The sequence below is a fragment of the Leuciscus leuciscus genome (genome assembly GCF_965113295.1).
Source record: "Leuciscus leuciscus genome assembly, chromosome: 13".
In the NCBI taxonomy this organism is placed as follows: Eukaryota; Metazoa; Chordata; class Actinopteri; order Cypriniformes; family Leuciscidae; genus Leuciscus; species Leuciscus leuciscus.
In genome coordinates this window covers 11521286-11539164 of record NC_138737.1, presented here as the reverse complement: position 1 = coordinate 11539164, position 17879 = coordinate 11521286, and the positions used below count along the sequence as shown (strand labels likewise).

The 17879-nt window shown below is 38.1% G+C and overlaps 1 protein-coding gene across 1 annotated transcript in view; it reads left to right on the top strand.

The window, feature by feature from the left end:
* Nucleotides 1-16423, top strand: part of trabd2b (TraB domain containing 2B) — a 56798-nt gene extending 40375 nt beyond the window's left edge. The window contains exons 5-7 of the mRNA XM_082187598.1: nt 11220-11310; nt 14173-14421; nt 14513-16423. Of these exons, the coding sequence (XP_082043724.1) occupies nt 11220-11310; nt 14173-14421; nt 14513-14738 (566 nt within the window). The 3' untranslated portion in view covers nt 14739-16423. The remainder of the gene's footprint in view (nt 1-11219; nt 11311-14172; nt 14422-14512) is intronic.
* Nucleotides 16424-17879: the final 1456 nt, after the last annotated feature.

The following is a 17879-nucleotide window of genomic DNA, read 5'->3' as shown; positions in this document are numbered from 1 at the left end:
AATTGCTTCAAAGGGCCCTTTGACATGAACATTTTCTTGGTGTCCAACCGAGGTACACTCCACTCCCAAGGTTCTTTGCGCTGCATTAGAAGCGTCAGTCATTGAAAAAACGTAACAAAAGCTCCAGTGGTTTGGGAAGATGATGTCAAAGTACCTTATGTTAACTTCGCAGAGTGAATGGAATAGGACACAGGCATGGTCACAATTGTTTGATAAAGCAGTATGAAGCATTGGGACCATTTGCTTTGGGTCCAATTCATTTTAGTAAAAGTTCCTTCTGATGGATTGTTTAAATGAAGAACTTTTGTGGATTCTTTTGAGCTAAACTGGGATGCAAAAAGCAGCCTGACTGTAACTAAATTGCTTTAAATTGAGTCACTTGTAGCTTGTCAAGCGATTTAAAAGATGACTCCACCAGATGGCATCACAATAACCACTGCAATTGGTCCTTTTATTGGCAAGGAATATTATATACTAGAAAGTGAATATCATGCAGGCTCAAAAGGCAAGCAGGAAGGGTTTTATCGGAGTCATTAAATTGTCCCTCCAAATACACAATAAAAAAGCTCAACTATTAAATGCAAATCAAATGGAATGGCTTTCGGGACCCTGGAGAAAACAGTCTGCTTGTCTTGAGCTGCGGTGTTGTGTTGGTCTGCATCTCTGAGTACATTGTGCTAAAGTGACTCTCAGTGCTAATTAGACCAGCAGAGCTCATTATCAGACTCTGCCATTACACGCCTCATTAGCTACTAAAACAACTGATCTGGGTGCTAATGGAATTTAAGCTCACATTACACACATAACACATGATCTCTCTTCTCCCACACACTGTTTTACTGTGATGCACTTACACAGATGCTTCTACCTGCAAGTGATTTTATCCAACACACACATGCACGCACACACATACACACACACACAAAGAATATGTGGATGCACTCCAAGACAAAGTCTGTGATTTATTATGCAAATTATTTAAGCCGCCTTGTGTCCCTTTACAACAGAAAAAATAACAGAGAATAATTGCAGAGTCAACAGAGTCAGAGAGTCTTGGGAGTGACAACCACATTAAAATGCAGGAGTGAAATCATACAGTGTGTGAACGATACAGTTTATTGACTCACCATGATAACCATCAGTTATGATGTTTATATATAAAATAATAGCATATATAATAAAAAAATTATATATTTTTGTTTGATTGTCTTGATTGTTCACAGGTGTTTCTTGTTAGTCATTTTTCTTGGTGTATAAATAGCATTCATGTTTCCATTGTATCTAGTCTAGTTTTGTTTGTGTAACCGCTGTTGGTGAGTGTCATGTAACCAAGTCAAATTCACCTTTTTTGTCGCGTCAGTGTGTCCGTGCCGGTGTCGTCGTGTCCGTGGCGGTGTCCATGCCGCTGTGTCCGTGTCAGTGCCAGTGTCCGTGCCAGTGTTACCTATCATCTATCAAATAAACCTAATCTTTTTCATTAATATCTCTTACACAATGTCATACAGTCTTTGCCCACGTTCTTGTGTCATTGACAGTCAGTAGATACCCATTCACCAAGTAAAAATGCACTTAAAATGCACAAAAAATTTGGTCTGGGTATGAATAATTTTGGGCTTAACTGTATATATAAATAAATAATATGGCCATTCTACAGAATTGGTTCAAAGTCAGAGTTGGAAACGTCTTGGAAAAAAAGGTGTCTTTTTCCACAAATTGTGTATGTATGCAAATTGTATCTAGTAATTTTGCAGTTAATTTTCATTAAATGTATTGTATTTTCAGAACGTTTTGGAATATGTTTCCTCTCCCCAAATTTGTCACTACCAAAACACAATAATAAATTATTTAATAAGAAGGCTTAGCCTATATTGACCTTATATTGAGTATACATTGAACCAAACACTATAATAACATGATAATTCAGTCTACTTTATTTGAGACAAAACATCCAATGTTTTGGTAGTGACCACATCACGTTACAGAATTTTTACTCACATACTAAAACACTTCTACAACATACTAAGATACTGATTTGCATAACTGTAAAAAAAATTTGTTTATTTCCCCCAAATAAATGATTATGTCAAGTCAAGTCAAGTCAAGTATATTTGTATAGCGCTTTTCACAATACAGATTGTATCAAAGCAGCTTCACAGTATTAAATTAAAATAATACAACAAGGTTTGTTTCAAGTGGAATTTATTGATTGATAAAATAAAATAAAATATCCCCAAAATATCCCCAACTGAGCAAGCCAAAGGCAACAGTGGCAAGGAACCGAAAAACTCCATCAAGTGACCTAATGGTGTCCTAAAACTCCATCAGGTGACCTAATGGAGAAAAAAAAACCTTGGGAGAACCCAGGCTCAGTCGGGGGCCAGTTCTCCTCTGGCATTTATGAGCTAGAGGCCGGATTGTAGTTTGAACTGTAAGATTAAAAATATTATATGAATGCCTGGCTGAAGAGATGCGACTTTAATCTAGTTTTAAACTGGGAGAGCGATTCTGAGCAACGAACAGTATCAGGAAGACTATTCCAGAGTTTTGGAGCCAAATGTGAAAATGCTGGTGGTTCTGGATATCCTAGGTATGACCAAAAGCCTTGAATTTAGTGATCTTAAAGAGTGCGATGGATTATAGGGCGATAGAAGATCCGTTAAATAGACTGGAGCTAAGCCGTTTAGAGCTTTATAAGTCAGTAGCAATACCTTGTAATTAATATGGAACTTTATAGGTAACCAATGCAGTGATGATAAAATCGGTGTTATATGATCATATTTTCTTGATCTAGTAAGAACTCTAGCGGCGGCATTTTGGACTAACTGTAGCTTGTTTATTGAGGATGCAGGACAACCAGCTAATAAAGCATTACAGTAATCTAGTCTCGAGGTCATGAATGCATGAACTAACTTTTCTGCATCAGAAACTGATAGCATTTTACGTAGCTTAGCAATGTTTCTAAGGTGGAAATATTATGTGTTCCCTTTTGTCACTACCAAAACAATGATTAGCCTCCTAATAATCCCCATCCATTGAATTGGCTCTATCACTCTCTCTCCTCTCCACCTATGGCTGGTGTGTGGTGAGCGCACTGGCGCCGTTGTACTGTGGCTGCCGTCGCATCATCCAAGTGGATGCTGCACACTGGTAGTGGTTGAGGAGAGATTCCCTGATTGTAAAGCGCTTTGGGTGTACAGTAGTACATATGAAAGCGCTATATTCATTCATTCATTCATGATGGCATGTTTCGGTTAATGACTGTTTCGGTAGTGACAATTTAAGATACTTTTTAGCCTAGTTCAAAGATGATAACCAGCACATGGTTACCTAGCACAGTTCTGAACAGACGTACACACACAAAAACTAAATTTGATCTAATGTAGGGGTGTGGTTAGAATCAGTCTCAGCCAATGGACTAAAACACACACTGTTTTGGTAGTGACATGAAAATGCGGGACACATTTTTTTTACATAAAGTTTCATGATTTAAAAATAAAATATTAAATAAATGTGTGTTTTTTTTTACTTTACTTTTTAAAATAAATCAAAAAGATATTTTTTAAAACAACAATGGAAAAAAATGTTAAAAAAATATTTCAATATCATTTTCACAAGTTGAAATTTAGGGGTTAGGGTTCAGGACAGCCACCTCCCAATTGAAAGTACCCGATAAATTATGATTTTATATATATTTAGCTTACTTATATTTTAAATATTATTATGGGATTCAATAGATAATAGAAGGATCTTAGTAAACATCTAAAATTTGAATACTTAAATGCTTTTTAAATGTGTTTTTTTTGGTTGTCGGACAGCAGTTTGCACCAATTCTGTAGAATGGCCCATATTATATATGCTACATTGGCTGTATACATTTGACATTTGATTTACACACACACACACACACACACACACACACACACACACACACACACACACACACACACACACACACACACACACACACACACACACACACACACACACACACACACTTTTTGTTCACTGCCCTGTCAATAAATGTAGTTTTTGCTCTTCAAGTATGTGTGCACATACCATTACATGTATTTATGTGCAAGAAAGGCTTATTTCTGTTTACTGCTTCAAAGCCACTTCAACATTCCAAGAAAAAAAGTAAAGACCCCAGCTGTCAGAAACTAAAACAAACTGTAGGGGCAATTTCCCCTAAATGCTTTAACCCCTGTGAGTTTTGACTGTTAATGCGCTCCTGCTCCGCCTGTTTTTGTCTCTTTCCTCCATTTTCACATTTCCCCAACTGTGAAAATGTCCCCATCCATTCTACTGACTTTCTCTCTCTCTCTTTGGTAAATCTGCTTGCCCGCCACCCAACAGTCACTGTAAGAGAAATGTAAATATTTAAAGCCATAAAGGAAACAGTTTCAATGTTTCTGCATCAAACCCTTGAACCCCAAACAGACCTTAAAGTAGTTCACTCCAGTTCCCCTATGGCAGCGCCACAGAGAGAGAGTCCCCTCATTATGGAGTCTGCTGAACTACCACCAGAGGAGTCCCTTTGGACAGGTAAAAGAGAGAAGCACCCCCTTAATTCTCACTAATCTCTGGGTTCAGCTCAGATCCATGGGATGGCCTGAAGGCTGGAATTTCCTGATCTTTAGAGATTTATAGGAGGTGTGAGAGCTGATCTGTGGTCATTTACTCTCGCTCACACTCAGGGCGGCGTGGAGGTTTTGTTGACTCAGAGACCATGTCGAGATTTATAGATTTCCTGCTGCTGTAAAAACTTGCACAGGGTAGCATGTGTGTGTGGATTAGATGGAGCTGTGCTGCTTTGCAGGTCAGTAGTTTGTAGGGTTATCATGGGGGACTGAGCGCTGGATAGAACAAAAATGAATAACTCAGAGGTGGAGGCTTCCCTTGAGCATCATCTGACACACACCCACAGATTCACACATGCTTATAATAATGGACAGCAAGCAGAGAACAAACAAGACAAAAGTAGTACTATGATCAAAGACAGCAGCAGCCTGGTGGACCACAATGCATTTCAATTTCATATCACAGAGCTCAATATGTGCTTTTATGGAAGTAGAATAATGTCAAATGTTTTTTAAATAAAAAGCCTGTTGAATTGCACTACTTGAAAAAAAATAGGCATTGCATTAACCATGCTTGCATTTTAATGCATTGTATTTTTAGTGCTTACATTTTTATGGGCTGAAATTCAACATGGTTGAATATTTAAGCTGTGAATATTTCAATTAAAAACATTTCAAACACCTTTTCATTATTAAAAATTCAATAATCCATATTCACCTTTCATATTTCACTTCCAAAATATTCAAACTGTTTAAAAATACAACCAATAATATTCAACAGGCAATTTTCGGTCCATTTTATTTCGCTTTGCAAATTCGCTTCCACAAATTCAGTGGTTCAAATTCGACAGTAAATTCAACATTGACGTCCAGGAACTGCAGGAAAAGCAGTAGATTGCCGAGCACACTCTCCATCTGCTGTTAGTCGACCTCACCATCAGGTAGTGCAAAAGCGCGTGTTGTAGACGGAGACATTCATTCATAAAATGAAAATGATTATCTGTGTCAGTATATGCGGAAAAGATGATTAACACACAAAAGCTGTGTTTATGTTTCATTCAATAACTTCATTGTTACTTTCCCTGTGTATTCTACATGTCATCAGCTTTCTCTACCATGAACAGGATTATAATCGGTTTCCCTCAATACCTCATACTCAAGGATTATCACTTTTGATAGTGATATGAAAGACCAATCTTGCACCTTATAGGGAAGTAGGCTGTAGGCTATTATTATAGGCCACAGGCAAGAAGATGGACTCAGAATATGAACTTAAAGGTAGGGTAGGTAATCATTTTTCTAAAAAAAAAACATTCCAAATTTGTTTAAACTGTCTTTATATACCAATACATAATTAAAATGTAAGTACTCTGAAAAAGAAAATATAAAAATCGAGTGACTGCAGACCTTTTAATCTGCAATAAACACAGCTCATTATTTCCATTCACTCCACCCCCTCCCTTCTGAGCTCCTTCCAAAGCCACGCCCCCAAACACATGAACGCGCGACGCCAAACGCTCAGGCTGGAACAAGACGCATTTATTACCTGAGACGAGTGGAAAGGAAGGAGCGCAGTACATACAGTGACATCATGTCAGAATCACATGTAATAAAATACCTAACTTTATCACTATGAATATAAACAAATAAGATTTCTTTTAGTACTCACTATCAAGCTAGCATATCGATAATGGTAAAGTTTCATTCGGTAACGAGCTATATTTATAAGGCAAAACTAAAAACAGGTTGCATTGATACACGTTTTTCCATTACCATCAGTTACACTGTGATGAAGATGAATTTCGTGTAAGATTCATAACATATACGGTGTTTTGCATGTAAGAGTTTCCATGATGAAAACATTGTTGACTCTAATGAAGACTAACGTACACTCCGAGTCCGGAGACAAGTACCGCATCGTCGGTTCGAGGACAGGTCCGGGGTTGAGGGCGAAGCAGAGGAGGTCGTTCAAGAGCGCGGGCAGGGTCCGAGGAAGTAGTTTTTGCCTTGTTTGCCTTCGCTGACTGCATATGCAGGTGCTTTGAGCTGAATATTTCCGGGAACGGTGACATGTGATGAGTGCACGCCGGGCAGCGCGCGCAGTGGGGCTCGGGGCGGGCACGAGACATGAAGGCATCTGATTGGTTCTTTACATTCGCACCGAATGGCAGTGATTGGTCAGAGTTTTTACTGTCCTGCAGCTGCTACAGAGGTCTGATTTTTTTCATTCCTTTTTCTAAACACATAATGTATTGACTACTATCAGGATGGAAGGACCATTTCACCCAGTATAAAAAAAAGTGTTTCTGAACAGGATTACCTACCCTACCTTTAACGCGCAAAGTTTCATGCTGAGCGTTTCGTGATATACTGGCATAAAATCAACACATACATATAGTATGCATACGTGTATTGCATTAGCTTAAACTGTCACAGCACTTGCATATTGTTGTCCTATTGTTAGTTTAACTGTAAATCGCTTTGGATAAAAGCGTCTGCTAAATGACTAAATGTAAAAATTGGCTTGAAATTGGACATTAGCACATTTAGGGACCGTCTCTAAAGTTGCATACAACATTGGCATACACGTTTCTAACTTCAATAGCAAACTTAAATTTATTTGAATAAATATCAAAAATCCAAAGGGTGCGCATTATGCCTGACACTAAATGAACACTTTACAGTTGGTTTTATGACTGTAAGTCGTTCTATTCAAATGCTATCGGAGTTAGAAACGTGTATACCAAAGTCGTATACACTTTAGAGACGGTCCCTAAATGTGCGAATGTCCAACATCAAGCCATCTTTATGCCAATCTATCACTGGGAAACGCTCAGCATTAAGCTTTGCGCGTTATTCTGAGTCCATCTGCTTGCCTGCGAGTTTGGTCTTTTACATCACTGTAGTCCATTAAGCTACGTTAAGCGTTGTATGTCCAGCAGGGGAATCCTTAAGTATTGAGGGAAACCCTAATGGCCTGCATGCAGCACATCGCCACAATATAAAGTTAAGGCAACTAAACAACCATGAGAAATATATGTCAACCTCAAAAATGTAACATTGGATCTGTATATCCGCATCGGTGAATAACATTATAATCTCGTTCACGGTAGAGAAAGATGCATGTAGGCTACACAGGAAAAGTAACCGTGAAGACACTGAATTTAACATAAAACAGCCGTCATAATAATCACAAATACACTTACATTGCTGTAAATGAGTTTTATGAATGAAATTAATGACTTGTTCTAACTGTTGCTGGTCTTCAACACGCGCTTTTGCACCATCTGCTGGTGAGGTAGACTAACAGCAGATGGAGAGTGTGCTCGGCAATCTACTGCTTTTCCTGCAGTTCCTGGACGTCAATGTTGAATTTACTGTCGAATTTGAACCACTGAATTTGTGGAAGCGAATTTGCAAAGCGAAATAAAATGGACCGAAAATTGCCTGTTGAATATTATTGGTTGTATTTTTAAACAGTTTGAATATTTTGGAAGTGAAATATGAAAGGTGAATATGGATTATTGAATTTTTAATAATGAAAAGGTGTTTGAAATGTTTTTAATTGAAATATTCACAGCTTAAATATTGAACCATGTTGAATTTCAGCCCATAAAAATGTAAGCACTAAAAATACAATGCATTAAAATGCAAGCATGGTTAATGCATTGCCTATTTTTTTTCAAGTAGTGCAATTCAACAGGCTTTTTATTTCAAAAACATTTGACATTATTCTACTTCCATATGCTTTCTCCACTCTTTCAAATGTTCCCTCTCTCCAATGAATATTTTGTTTGTTGGCTGTCTATCCATAGGGGCCACCGTGATTTTGCCAAGTAAGACATGTTCCTGGATCAACATATTTTGTTGATCCTGAAACAACATTCCTTCCCGAACATGTAGTCCTAACCCTATCCCTATCCCTAAACCTAACCCTACCCATAACTTATCCCTAAAATCAGAGAGAAATGATAGGTGAATAACACTGATGTAGAAACACCTAACCCTTGTTGTAAGCTTAAACTTGGCATAAACTGTAAACTTGTACCTCAATTTTTATTGGTTGATTGGAATGTTGTTCCAGGACCAACAAAGATGTTGATCTAGGAACATATTATACTTGGTGAAATCACATTCACATAAGTGTTAAGCAGACAAACATATACCAATAGGGTTAGGGTTACCCTAACACAGCAATGCATGTATTAATGCAGTAACAATGCTTTTAGTAGATAAAAGGTTTATGTAAATAGTTCAAAGTATGTACAATCATAGATTTGAATACCTAAATTGTAACTGAACTAGTTTGCTTTAACTTTTGCTAATTCACTTTGGTTAATGTTTGGTCTGTTTTGCATTTAAAATTAAAATATAATATGGAATATAAAATTATTTGCTATCTTATAGCGAGTTTAATAAATTATAATAAAATTGACAAATATGACAAAAAATATATTAACTAGATTTAAGCTGATAATAACTATGACTAAAACTATGATAATTACTACATAAAAATCCTGCTGTGTAAAACACTGCACACAAGTCTAAAATATTGGCTGAATGGCTGTGTGTGTGTGTGTGTGTGTGTGTGTGTGTGTGTGTGTGTGTGTGTGTGCGTGCGTGTTGTTTGTCATGTATCATAAAGGTGCTGACATACCTGGACACAAACCAAAACACTCAAACCAACCACTGAACCGTTCACAGTACATCTTCTGAGTATGAAGATTGGGCGAGAGGAGAGGGGATTCATAAAATGTATAAATGCACCAAAGAATTTTTGCTAAAAAGTGATTGAGAACCCTAAATACCCCGAGAGTGAAAACGAGAACAAGTCTGATGAAAGTCAGAGAGAGAGAAAGCTCAGAGCTTAAGCATTACAGCAAAAGCCAGGCCGTAAGGACATTAGTTAAACATTTACATTTATTAATATGCCAGACACTGTTATTTAAAGCCACTTACAGTGAATTCAATGTATTCATACTCCCAGTGAATCGAACCCATTGCCATGGAATTGCTCCCGCCGTGCTTTACCGACTGAGCTACAGGTTGAAAAACAAACTATGGAAACACCACATGTGCTCTACTTTGACTGAATCAGAAGGAATGAACTGACAGTCACTGCACCTGCACCTGTAAACAGGATGATTTGGATGAGGGCTTTAGGTGTAACTGTAGTGAAAAGCCAGGAGCTTTTACTAAGCCTCAAATGGATTTGTTTAAGGCCTGTGCGTGTTTTCAGGATTTCTTAACTGCAGTTTTCTCTTGGTAATCAGAATATACTAACTGCGGTCCCAAAATAAACACCACAAATATACATAATGAATTGTATCAGCCTTTGGAGAGCTGAAGCTCCTGTTGAGAAACGAGTCTGTGTGTATGGCGCACAGGTTTGTTTGTTTGTTTGTTTCTGGGTGTGTATATTTATTTATCGTGTGCCAGTGTTTTGGGTGTGGGTGCCTACGGAGAAAGAGCAAGAGATTAGTTCAGGCTGATTTGTTTTGTAGCATGCATCTGCCTCCTTGCATTAATTAAAGGAGAGCTTTTCTGAAAGACCTCCGAATGCGCCCTAAATAAGTCCCAACAAAGAAAAACCTCACCAATTTGGTGACCACCCGCACCTCACCGCAGCCTGAAACTTAATCCAACTACTTCCTCTAGTAACCAAACACTTCTCCAGTAACTACTTCCTCCAGTAGCCAAATGTCTGTGAGAACGCTCTGTCCAGCTGGGTTATTTATGTGGCTCAAACCCTGCAAATAAATACAGCACATGAAATGAACTGCTCGACTTTACATGCAGAATACAGAGGCATGGCTGTTTTACTCGAAATTTCCATAAAAGATCATTTCTAACCGAGTTTAATATGAACATTAATCAGAGTATGTGGGTGTGATAGTTTGCGCCGACCATGCCGCAGTGTCATTGAACCTGAGTCAGCTCTGGGATGGGAGACGAGGTGAGGAACACAACAGGACCGGCCTCAATGGGCCGCCTGTTCCTTCCCATCGGGCCGAAGGGCGTAGCGGCATAATCTGTCCGTCTGATCTGACCGCCGCTCAGCAGTAGCCTCTTCACGCTCCGTGCCAGTCGCCCCAGCAGCCTTTGAACTCGGCGGCCAAGAAAGCACCGCGGGCCCCATCTCTCCCCCTCCCCTTCCCTGTCTTCACGAGTGATCAGCAAAATAATGATGATAAAGAAGCATGAAAAGAGACAGCCTTGAAGATTTTCAGCGTGCCGTTAATAAGCTCACGGAGCATGCTGAGGCGATGAGGTCAGGCTGTATTAGCGCTTATTGCTGGGTTGAGTGACACACAGGATTATCGGCTACGCAGACAAGTGAAACAGCTTTCATCAGCGTGGCGCTGGAGCGCGTGCGTTTGATGTCTCAAGAGTGAAGGAATTATGAGCGTATTATATGTGAGAGCTGAGGCGGAGAGACAGTAGCACAGGGGCATTTTATATGGCCTTATTCTTGAAGGAACAAGTGCACCTCAAGATCAAGAACAAGAGAAACTGAGGGTTCTTGAGACAGCGTCCGCCCATAACTATATGCACTTATCTACTTTCTCTTAATATTTGCACACGCCCACCTTAAACTTATCCTCATTAACACGGCTGCTACTTGTTTCCTGTGTTCTGCAGGTCATTTCCTGGGGAATCATAGTGTACTGGACATTCTGAGGCAGGAGGGCTATGAGGTGGAGCACACACCAGCGCAAGAGCCCATCACACAGTGAGTACACACACATACAAACACTTTACACCAGGGTTGTGCAAAATTCTGAATTAATTCAGAATTTGAATCAGAATGCAGTGGAATTTACTGAATTGCAATGCAAAGAAATTCAACACAGGTAATGCATTCTGGGAAATTAAGTGTTCTTCAACCCAGGGCCACAAAAGTTAATCAATCAATCTATCTATCCATCCATCCATCCATCCAAGGCCTATAACCTTAGAAACTTCAAGGCTTTTTAAAAAACTTTCAAACATGGTATTGTCAAGCCAAATTTTAATGTTAGCTTGACAAAGCCATGTTTGAAAACCTTAAAAATTACAGTTATATGAATTTCTTCATAATTAATTGTAATTCTACTTCATTGCATTCCAATTGGAACTGAACTTCTGCTTCTTTTTTGCTACCTCAAGTCAACTTCAGGAACTGCATTTTGAACACAACTCTGCTTCACACTCTTGGCTTTATGGTTCTCTCACCAAGGACAGTGCTCCTCTTCACCTTTTCCTCCCCGTTAAGATTCAGTCTCCACTAATTCCTTTTCCTCCCATGCCAATACCGTGCACACACACAATAATTATGAAGTTATTTATACAACAAACTTTCCTGAATATTCTGTGGCGCAGAATATAATGACGCATACTACATACACAGACTCAGTAGTGCATCGTATTTCACCACATAGAAACCCCAAGCACTTTGTAAATCACCAGGAGGATATTCCACTTACTGTGCTAAACTGCAAACAGTGCTAAACTATTCCTTTTATCTCCCCCTGCTAACCATGACAAGGTGGGCTACACCAGCACTCTTCCAAACTCAGTCCTCACCCAGTTATCTTTTAGAGAGAGGTGCAATGCCTGCTCAAACAAAGGAAACCCACCTCCATTGTTGGCATACTCGTACCATTACTCAACAGGCCTTTGGGGGAGCTGGAAGGAGGTGATCCAAAGGCTTTGTAGGTTGTACTCATTAAATAGCTGTTGTAATGACTCCAACACCCAACAAAGACGCAAATGGAAAAATGAGAGCGATGAGCAAGCCAACAGTATCAGAAAGGCAGTTACAACTCAAAAGCACCCAACCACCGCCACAACATACAGCCGGTGTCATTTGAAAAATCTCCTGTTGCAAATTTCAGTGCAAACGTTTTCCTTTGGCACATTGCACCACTGGAAGTGGGAGAGGCAGAGAGTGCATGAGGGGGGGTTCTCAGATTGCTGGAGATGATGACAGTGGCTGTGGTAACAAGCTGACAGCTGGATGGACTGGCTGAATGACGGACTGACTGTGGTTTAGAAACATGAACCCTTCCAGCTTTCTCAGGCCTGCTCCCTCTAGCTCACTTTTCTCTTCTCTGTAAAGCGCAAAAAAAAAAAAAAATGAGGTGATATGATGGGTAAGTAAAACAACATGCAATGGCAGCTGGACATGTGTTTACTAAAAGCTCATGAACCACAAACTGGAGAACCGAAACCAGTCCTGTAGTGTGCTTGTGGTTTACATATGGGTGATTATGAGATTCAAACCAAACAAAACACTTCATGGACATACTAAACACAGTGGGTTGGCCTAACCACAATGAGGCAGTTTGGAATAAAGTACGGTTTACCAAATGTCGTCATGGTTACTCGATGAAATGCCCTATAGGGTACTCACCAGCAGGAGGTGACAAGTACAGTGTGGCATAATCTTGAGCAATGCTACGCCCTACTGGTTCACTATGGTAAAGTCTATGTCCAAATGTCTATAATGAAAGAAGAGTCATGACTCTATAACACTGGCATTTAATAGCTGTATGGATTGGTATGCAAGTCTGAATATGGATATCAGTAAGGGAGCTCAAGACTTTGAGGTTGTAGTTTTGACCTCACTGGCTCTTTGTAAATTCTTAGCAAGCTGAAAGGTTGATATGAAGCTGTTTGAAGTCCAAGGTATCTCCAAAACACATGCACACACACCATAAGCCAGAGCTTTTTTAAAACACTACTAGGATTTTATCTCCAGTACTTCAAAGGTGTCTCCTGACACTACCCAGTTCTCAAATAACCTTCATATGTATTAATCCACTATTTTAAGTAGGGAATAGGGATGCATCGATACTTAAATTCTGACCTATGTCGATAATCAGAAAATTGCTTGTAAATTTTTATAAATGGCTGATAATAAAATATTCATTAATAATACATTTTAATTAAAATTATCTTTAAATAATTTTTTTTAAATAACAGTAAAAGCTAAAAAATACTCATTTTAAATGCTACAACTAAATTTATATTAAAATCCTAACCTAAATTGATAGCCTGATATAATTTTTTTATGATATAGATGGCTGATATTCAAATAGTTATTATTAGTCAATTTTTATTTAAATAAATGTTAAGTAAATTGAAAACTAAAACAAAAAATTTATCATTTTAAACACTGCAACTGAATTTAAACATCACAAAGTTATAATTTAGTATTAAAAAATGGATATTCATTTTGAGATTTTCTCAATTATTTACATTATTAAATTAATAATGTTTTAAAAGATATTAGTGAGCACTGGATGACAGTAAAAATAATCTCAATTTAAAATGTGGTGACATTATCATGCTAATTAAATATCAGCTAATATATCCGATATTGACAAACACAATAAAAAAACAACTAATAAATGATATGGTACTGATATATCATGCACGCCTAATTTTAAGCATATATAGATAGATAGATAGATAGATAGATAGATAGATAGATAGATAGATAGATAGATAGATAGATAGATAGATATAGTGATGAACTTGTTGTGTTTCGACAATTTCCCATTAAAATTCTGCACCCCATAAGTTTTGTAACTTCCACATGTTCTCACAGAAGGAGCTGGTCTGAGGTTGAGGCGACTACTGTGAATCCCTCTGAAGACAGCTTTGAGTCAGTGACTGAATGGACATCAGAACCTCCAGAGCTAGAGGAGATCAGCCAGGAAGAACTCACACACATGCTGCTGCCAGACAGTCTCAGCCAGCTAGAGGAGTTTGGCCGCTACAAGCGCCCTCGTAAAACCCATCATTCACACAGTCGACCACGGCTGTTCAGTGACCTGTGGGTGCGCATAGGAGACAGGTGAGGACACGACACATGCCAGACACCGCAAGAAATTCAAAGCTGCTCTTTACTAATAAAACCCACATTTTTGTTTTCATGTTGACCGTAGCACAACTCCACACCTGAATATGAGGATAACCAATGGCTACGTGACGGTGGAACCTCCTCAAACACGGCACGAACAACAGCAAAGGCGAACGCCGCTCAGAGACAGACTGATGCCCCCTAGCCTGCCCACAAACCCCAGCGTTCTTGACTCCGCTGCTCCAAACCCAACATATGCGCTGACATACCTTTTGGCCTGTCTCATTTCACAACTGCTTTTCACTTCCTGAAGAGGGAATGGGTCTCTTGGAAGCTCAACTCGATCAGAATTGTATCTGAGTGACTTTGCCTGTGGTAAAAATAAATGGCAGTAAAGTACATTTAGGTACTGCTTAGATCAATTTTGAATGTCTGCCTTAGTGCCTACAGTAAATTAGTTGCTGTAGTATGTAACAGCAGACATATGTGAGAAATTTCTAATTGTTACATCTGGCAGAATGGTAGTCTGTAAGAATAACAGTAAAAGAAAAACAAGAACATTTTGTTATACTTATGCAATGACTCTGACCAGACTTCATTCATAAGTATCAGCTAAGATTGTACCTTGATGTGAATACCCACATGACTGTTCCCTCCTGCCCCATTAGAGCAGACAGCTAAACATGAATGTGCTTTTTTTTCTTCTAATAAGTGAAATGGGGCAAAAGAAAGTAGCCTATACCAAATTATCATTATCATATAAAGGTTAAAAACCTAAATGATGTAATAGAGACTGTTATTATGTGATATGGTCACTGACAGATAACTGAATAACTTAAATAGTTCACAGAGATGACACTTATATTTTGTAAATTGTGCATTTGTTCATACAGAAATTTTATATTTATTATTTCATTAAGAGTATATTTTCATGCATTTCTCAAGTATTAAAGTTAACAGAGTTATGTAAAGAATCTTGACTCCTGTCCCTTAATTTAGGGTTTCAACGTTACTAATACTTGAACGCATACTGCCCTCTACTGGTACTCAAAGCATTTATTTTTTTATTATTATTTTTATTTATTGTATAGTAGGCCTGCCTAAAATTGTACAAACAATTACGAGTTGATTTATTAAATGGAGGGAGAAAATATGGTCGACACTTTATTATTATACACATTTTCAATGATGTCGAGTTTTGTTCTGTTAAAGAAACAGTCCACCCAAAATAAAAACGTTATCATTTTGTCATCATCACTTACCCTCATGCAGTTCCAAAGCAAATATTTTTTCTTCCGTGAAACATGAGAAGGCAGAAAATTCCAAGGCAGGTTTCCCATACTATAAAATCGGATGGTTATGTTTAATGCTATGTTAAAAACTATCATTAATGTGAGTCATGACAGGTGAGTGAGTATTCATTCGCGGTCTTGTTCAACTCAAAAATGGCGCCGCTCTGACGTAAATGACGCAAAACCCTTTTTGTTCTCGCATGTCATGACCGCGAGCTCGTTCACAAGGGAAAAGGCCAGTCAATAAATACTGAATTTTAGTATTTTGTAAAGTTCCTAATACACAAAACTTCCGTATGGATTGATAAGACGTGGAGTATTGACCACCATTCGTATGGACTAGTTTTATGGTAGCCTACTTTTTTTCTTACTTTTTGTAGCTTGGCATTTCAAATTGTAATTCGCTTTCATTGTATTGAAAACCTATCTCCTTTCTCTTTCAAGGAAGGAAAAAATAAGTACTGCGTTGGAATAAAATTAGTCTAAATGATTTAATGCAACCAACCCATCCTGTTCGATCCACTAGGTGGCAGACAACACCTTTGTAACTGATTGTACCTTAAGAAATGTTGCATTCTAATCTTCAACCTCTAGAAATACGTTGCAAAAGATGGTTTGTCTACGTTCAATAATCTTGATTTAAAAAAATGTAAAATTTTTGAATAACAATATTATTTTAAGTTTTTATATTGAATAAAGTTTTTTTTTATATCAAACCCATAATAGGCCTACTTGCTGTATTTTTCTTTTCTTTTAAGTATTTATAAATAAATAATAACATTGCCCATTTGCCCATTGCCTTTATCTTCATCAGGATATTCTTTCTCAATTACACTTTAAAGAAACTGAGCACTGACCAAATGCCATGGCTAATATTAAATGGTCAAAATAAATATAATTGGGAACCAAAAAAATATATAGTTTCCTACCAAATCAATACAATCCACTGTCTTATCATCTTTATACAATTATATCTTGCTCAATTGTATAGGCCTACATGTTTGTTTCTTATAACCAAAGGTGATTAAACTGAATTAATACTGCAACTGAGTGAAGTTTAAACACTTCACATCTCAAGTAATAAATTAAATCTAAAAGCAAAACTGGATAGACCTATCAATTTTATACATGTCTTTTCGGCACCTCCTTTTGTAGTACCTACAGAAGTACCTCACTTATCCAGGCAGAGAGATACAAGTTTTAAAATAAACAGCTATTTCGCCCCTTAAGCCAAGACAGGACAATGTTTGCCTTTGCTAAAATACCATTTTGCCTTGGCTTTGGGGTGTTATTTGAGGGAGTAGGGGTCCTGACAGGCTGTGACCCCTCCCTGGGCTTGGGGACAGAACGCCCACTGCATATTAATAAAAGATTACTGGGGAAAATCAATGTCTGAGCAAACTCATTAAAAATGCCTCTTCATCGTAAATGATTTTTGTTCTTTACCTCCACTCCGTCTCTCTCTCTCCCCCTGTTGCTTTTCCCCAGCGGTAATTACTTTCACAAGTCGTTTTCTGCCCTTTGAGTTGCACCGTTTCACAAATGAAGGTTAAGTTTGTTTAACCGTGCTGGATTTGCCATCCATGTTAAAGCATATAATGTGGAAGGCATGACTTGGCCCACACACCTCCAGGACCCCCTCAGCTTTAAAGCCTCCCTTTGCACGGTCGTATGGTCCAAGGTTAAGGCCCACCAGGGCTAGACAAAGATGGCGTGGTTTCAGCATCTTGTACTTGTAGGGTGGTCAAAATAAATGTAATACTATATTTATAGATTGTATTTACAGTATATATATTATAGATTGTATTTACACTATATATATAACTGATATTTTGTCTGTATAGTTTTGTTTGTGGCCCTCAAATGCTTTCTGCCAATATGAGTAGTTCTAATTGAGTAGAGTGAAAGATGAAGCATACACACAATCAACTCAAGGTCTTTCAAATATAACACTAATTCAGTATAGTATGTTTCATTTAATCAATAAAAATTTCAGGGACACGGTTTTAAAACACACAAAACAAGAGGGTGTCTTTGTTCCTGGGATTGCCATTGGAAGGACTCCTTAAGAGATCAATGGAAATAAAGGACATTTTATTATTTCAAATAAAAGCTATTTCAGTTCCTTCAAAAGGAACGTCTGGATAAACACATTAGTGC